The following is a 5882-nucleotide window of genomic DNA, read 5'->3' on the forward strand; positions in this document are numbered from 1 at the left end:
ATTTTTATCAAACAAAATGATATAAATAAATAGATGATGTGTTACTCTCTTTCAGTCATGTCTGTTCTTTTCACATTGAAAGATCGATCTCCTATACTCTCTATTGATTTACCAACTCCAATAGAATTAGATCCAAATTACCAATATGGCATTGCGTTGATAGGATTTCATACTTATAACTCAATCCCAAACATTGACGAAAATAATAATAAGTTCTGTTATTATGAAACTAAAGGAGGTTTTGATGACTTTCTGAATGAAAATAAAAAGGTAATTGAAATTCCTTCAGGGGCGTATGAAATAAGTGATATTGAAGAATTTCTGAAGAAAAAACTACTTCCGGAAGAAAAATACAGGAGTGACAATGAGGAACTATTTTTCTTAAGACCCAATCGCAATACACTCAAAAGTGAAATTTACCATAAAGACTTTGCGATTGATTTCTCCAAAGACAATTCGATTGGAAAACTCTTAGGGTTCTCTAAAATAATTCTTCCACCAAATCAAATTCACGAATCTGATATACCTGTTAATATTGTTAAGGTTCAAACTATACACATAGATAGCAATATTACTGGAGGAGCTTTCTATAACAATAGACCATCACATACAATATATGAATTTTCAGTAGACTCCGATCCTGGATATAGTATCGACGAAGTGCCTAGAAATTTGATTTATTTGCCACTGACGACATCAAGAATATACAATATAACTTTGAAAGTGCTCGATCAAGATTCTGAACTAGTTAACTTCAGGGGTGAGGAGATAATAATACGATTAGAATTGAAAAAATGGTCTTGATAATTAACTCATCATATAAATATGCAGCCCCTACTACATCTATACCAGTTGTGAAAAATAAATATGCAGCCCCTACTCTGTACCGAAACCCATTGATCAAATAAGTAAAATAGTCCTTGTGTCATAGGCACCCAGTATTTATATGCGGTGTGTGTTGTGTTGCCTGCCGATGAGCGATGATATTGCGCCTCTGTTTTACTGTTTTGCTTGTGCGTTTGTTTCTTTTTTTTTTATTCTTATCGGCATCGCATATTGGGGAGAAATAATACGCGTTGATCGTAATGAAGGTTGATTTCTTTAAGCGTGAACCCGGAGAATAACCGATTATCATAGATTTTGGAAGTCATTGAGATTGGATTCAGGTCATTCTTCTAGGTATGTAAATGAGACGCTGAATTTCCTTTTTTTGATTCTGTCATTCTTCTAGAAATAAATCTTAATCGAACATCATTGATTTTCTTCATATTTTTGGCCAACTCCGACGACCCTGAATAGCATTACTGTACATCTTGGCGACCAACTAGCGGGGCTAAATTATGGAGGAACGAAATTACAATTTACGATCCAACAAAGAAGTTCTGATGAAAAACAAGGACTCGTTGTCTGAAAGTGAGGTAAAACTTCCACCAGAAGATAACACTCATCATGAAGGTAGGAACATTCCGGAAGTGATTGAAGAATGCTCAATACCAAGTGCTGAAACCATAGTTCATAAAGGTGCAATTTCGAGACCAAAATCACAGAATGCACATATCGCTTTTTCTGACGATCTAACACCGAAATCTGGACAAATTCCGAACTTACATCAACCAATTCCTAGAAAAATATTCAGAAATGTACCAATATATAATGCTTATTCATTTCCTCAAAATGCTGGTGCAGAGAGTTTGGCGTATCAGGCTGCTGAAAGTAATCAATTCAATATTTACCAGCAAAATCCTAGCAATAATTCACAGATTGATCTCAGTGTATTAATTCAGAAAATTGTAGTTGATACAATCAGTAGTATGAAAATTAGTTCAAATGCATCCGATGAGAATTTTAGTTTTAAACAATGTAGTGACACCAATGTACAGGGTGGTCTGAATCCAAATACTCTTCCAACACAATCAAACCTTCCTGTACACAATTCACCTTTTTCGCTGAGTGATGTAAGTAAGTTGATGCCTAAATTTGATGGTGAAATTGATAAACAACCTCCGGAGTTCTTAGAGTTTTTTGAGAGCAGTATTGACGTTACAAGAATTCCGTTCAGTCATATAAAAGTACTTTTAAGTAGGGCATTTGAGAAATCGGCTAAGCTTTGGTGGGATGCTTTTTCAGTCAGTTTCGTTGATTACTACAGTTTCAAACGTGCGTTTTTGTCACACTTTTGGGATATTAGAAGGCAGAGAAGGATTAAGGATAAGCTGGAAAGTGGTCAGTATAAAGCAGGAACATTTGTTAATCATTTTAATTACTGGGCGTCGATGACACGCTATTTACAACCTAACTATTCACCTTCAGAGTTCATAGATTTGATAGCGCCACATTTTCCCCCCAGTGTATCTTGTGTACTCTTGGGATGCACAAACTTTTCAGATGCAGTATCTAGATTGCGACATGCAGATGAATATTTCAAAAATTCTAATAACAATAATCATAGAAATTTCAGTGATCAAAAAAGAATTTCTGAACAGCAAGGCGGTTCAATTTCGGAATTTCAAGCGAAGAAAAATTTTGAGAGAAAAGGGACTTTCAAAAATGTTTCGTGCGTACAACTAGATGAAGATAATTCGGGAAACGAATTGCTCCCCCACAACTAAAATCATGTGTGGGGGCAAATGAAATAAATTTAATCTCGGTCAAAAATAATCCATTACAAGACATTACAAGGAGTGTGATTTTGAGCATTCTCCAGAACAAGATAGAAGTCCCTTAATACTAATAACATTTTATGGATTGCATTTTCTGGCTTTGATTGATACGGGAAGCAACGTTACGGCCATTTCTGTGGATGTGTGGAATTAACTTTGCAATGTTGGGGAGTCGATTCCTTACTTTGCTGTCACTGGTGTTAGAGTAGTAGGTGCCATAAAGGCAAAATCTCAGAAAGTTTCTTTACAAGCGCACATAGATTTTCTGCTAAATGGTGTGAAATTTAATTTTGAATTTTTAGTCATTAATGGTTTATCTCAACCGGTAATCATTGGTTGTGATTTTTTGCGGCGTTTTGAGGCTAATATTTTGTTGTCCCAACGTACTGTATCGTTGAAGTATAGAGGTGAGGTTTTAGTTGTAAAGGAAGTCGACAATCATAATATGACGTTTTCATCTGAAATACTTTCAATGTCGAAAATAACGAGCAAAGTTGTACCTGATAAAAACATTATAATTTGTAATGAAGATAACGGCGGTTTGTCAGTTGATATGGATTTATTTTCTGAAAGTGACAGAGTTGAATTTTCTAGATTGCTTGCTGAACATAGTGATATTTTTTCGAATATACCAGGTCGCACATCTCTGTATTCGTGTAAGATTAGATTGAGAGATGAGTCTGAATTTTTCATAAAACCATATCCTATTCCTATAGCGCATAGAGAAGCAGTTAATACAGTCATTGATCAGATGATTGCTTGGGACATCATAGAGAGGGCAAATACACCTTTTGTATCACCCATCATGACAAGTTTGAAAAGGGATGGCACTGTTCGTCTGTGTCTTGACGCCAGGCATTTAAACGATCGCATGGAATCAGACTTTGAAAAACCGAAACCAATTCAAGAAATCATCAGCTTGGTTTCTGGAAAAAAATATATGTCGTCAATGGACCTAACGCATGGATATTGGCAATGTCCGTTAGATGAATCCAGCAAGAAGTACACAGGTTTCATGGTTGGTACGAAGACCTACCAATTCAAGGTGTTACCATTTGGATTAAAAAAATGCTACAAGTGCCTTCACTCGATGCATGGATTCTGTTTTTGGAAATGAGTTCAGGGAATTTCTGGTGGCATATGTTGACGACTTACTGGTTATGTCTGAATCTTTTGATCAGCATATCGAACACCTGAATAGAGTTTTCCTACGACTAAGAGAGGCAGGCCTCACTCTCAAGAGAAATAAGTGTCATTTTTTTCGTCAACGGATAAATTATTTGGGATATATTTTGACTGGTGAAGGAGTACAGCCAGACCCAGCTAGAATTCAAGCGATCTCGGACTTTGAACGTCCCATCTGCAAGAGGAGTTTGCAGAGATTTCTTGGTCTCTGTCAATATGACAGAATTTTTTCTGCGAAATTTGCGGAGATCACTGCACCACTTACAGTTCTCTTAAGAAAGAATGTTTCTTGGAGATGGGGTGATAGTGAAGAAGGTGCGTTTCGGGCTTTGAAACAGGAACTGTCCCAGAAGGTAATGCTGTACCACCCAGATCCTGCTCTTCCGTGGCATGTCCAAACTGATGCAAGTGATGTCGGCGTAGCTGGATTGTTGTTCCAAATGGTTGACGGTGAGAGAAGGATAGTGGCCTGTGCATCCCGTTCATTATTAGATCGTGAACGTAGATATGGCGCATATGAGAAGGAAGTTCTCGCGGCTCTGTGGACTATTCAGAAATGGAGGGTATATCTTTTAGGAGGAAAATTCACTCGTTATACAGATTGTCGAGCAATAACCTATATCACATCATGTAGGTTGCTATCACCAAGAATAACTCGGTGGGCTTTGGCGCTGCAGGAGTTTGATTATAAGGTTGTTTACATTCCTGGTGCTGAAAATGTTCAGGCTGATGCGTTGTCGAGGCATGCATGCTCTAGACTGTCATCTCCTGCGGAAAAATGCTTCGAGATAAATGCTTCTGATCTATTGAAGTTCTCCAAGCAGTTCTTGGAGAATCTGAAAAATATTAAGGACTATCAGGAAAAAGATGAGAAATTTTCAGCCATTGTAAAGTGTATGGTGGACGATCCAAAATTGCAGAGGCAGTTTTTCTTGAACAAGGGTGTTCTTTACAAGAGGTCAAGCGAAAATGACAAAATGTTGCTGTGCATTCCCTCTGTTTTGATTAGTGACTTTGTGAAGGAATATCACGCGGTTCTTGGCCACTATGGAGTGTACAAAACTTGGATGGCTATGAAGAATGAAACGTGGTGGTCCAATATGCACCGAAAGATCAAGCAGATTGTAAAGAGCTGCTCGGTGTGTCAAAAGGCCAAGATGTCGGTCCTACCTTCACCACCACTGCAGAATATAATACCTGAGGGAAAAGATGACATAGTTGCCATGGACCTGTATGGACCTCTCATACGCAGTAGAGGTGGAACACAATACTTATTTGTGATAATAAATCTATTCACCAAGTATGTAACGCTGTATCCTCTTAAAAAGGCCACATCGAGAGCTCTTCTTACGAGAATGGTGAAAGACTATTTTCCTGAGCATGGAAGGGTGAAACGAGTACTGCATGACCAAGGTACGCAGTTTACTTCTAAGGTCTGGAAGAAATCAATGGAGGATATTGGGGTGAAACTGGTGTACACTTCCGTTAGACATCCCTCGGCAAACCCGTCGGAGCGAGTAATGAGGGAGCTTGGAAGGTTGTTTCGAACATATTGCTCGGAGCAGCATTCGCGATGGGCATATGAGGTTCCCAGACTCGCAAGGATTCTGAATGAAGTGATTCATGAGTCAACAGGCTTCTCTCCTGCTGAACTCCAGTTGGGGTCCCCCCAGTTGAGGCTATTGCCTGAAGATCTGCAGGTTGATCGTGACGAGAAATCTTTAGACAGCAAGCTCTTCCTTGCGGCGGAGCGGTTAGACAAGAATGCTGTGAAGCGTGGTAAGCGTTTTTCGGGTAGGAAGTCTACTCAGTTTCAACCTGGTGATCTGGTTTTGTTGCGTGCGAATGTTGCTTCCTCTGCAATCAAAGCGGAGACAAAGAAGTTTTTGCTTTTGTTTGAGGGACCTTATAGGATAAAGAAACAGATTCGTGTTCATACTTATCTATTGTGTGATGAAAATAATGTTAACAAGGAGCGAGGGATTTTTCATGTCTCCCATTTGAAACCATACATTCTACCAGCTCCTGATTCGCGAG

The 5882-nt window shown here is 38.6% G+C and overlaps 1 protein-coding gene across 1 annotated transcript; it reads left to right on the forward strand.

Annotated features, from left to right (window-relative positions):
• Nucleotides 1–919: 919 nt before the first annotated feature.
• On the forward strand, nucleotides 920–2632 carry LOC123315755. Its single transcript, XM_044901592.1, has 2 exons — nucleotides 920–1179; nucleotides 1232–2632. Exon 2 carries the CDS (start codon nucleotides 1341–1343, stop codon nucleotides 2607–2609), a length of 1269 nt encoding a protein of 422 aa, XP_044757527.1. The 5' UTR covers nucleotides 920–1179; nucleotides 1232–1340; the 3' UTR covers nucleotides 2610–2632.
• Nucleotides 2633–5882: the final 3250 nt, after the last annotated feature.

The sequence above is a fragment of the Coccinella septempunctata genome, chromosome 6 (assembly GCF_907165205.1).
Source record: "Coccinella septempunctata chromosome 6, icCocSept1.1, whole genome shotgun sequence".
Lineage (NCBI taxonomy): Eukaryota > Metazoa > Arthropoda > Insecta > Coleoptera > Coccinellidae > Coccinella > Coccinella septempunctata.

Bases quoted from the DNA above. Each gene is read 5' to 3' on its own strand.
- LOC123315755 (XM_044901592.1), top strand. From the start codon at position 1,341: ATGGAGGAACGAAATTACAATTTACGATCCAACAAAGAAGTTCTGATG.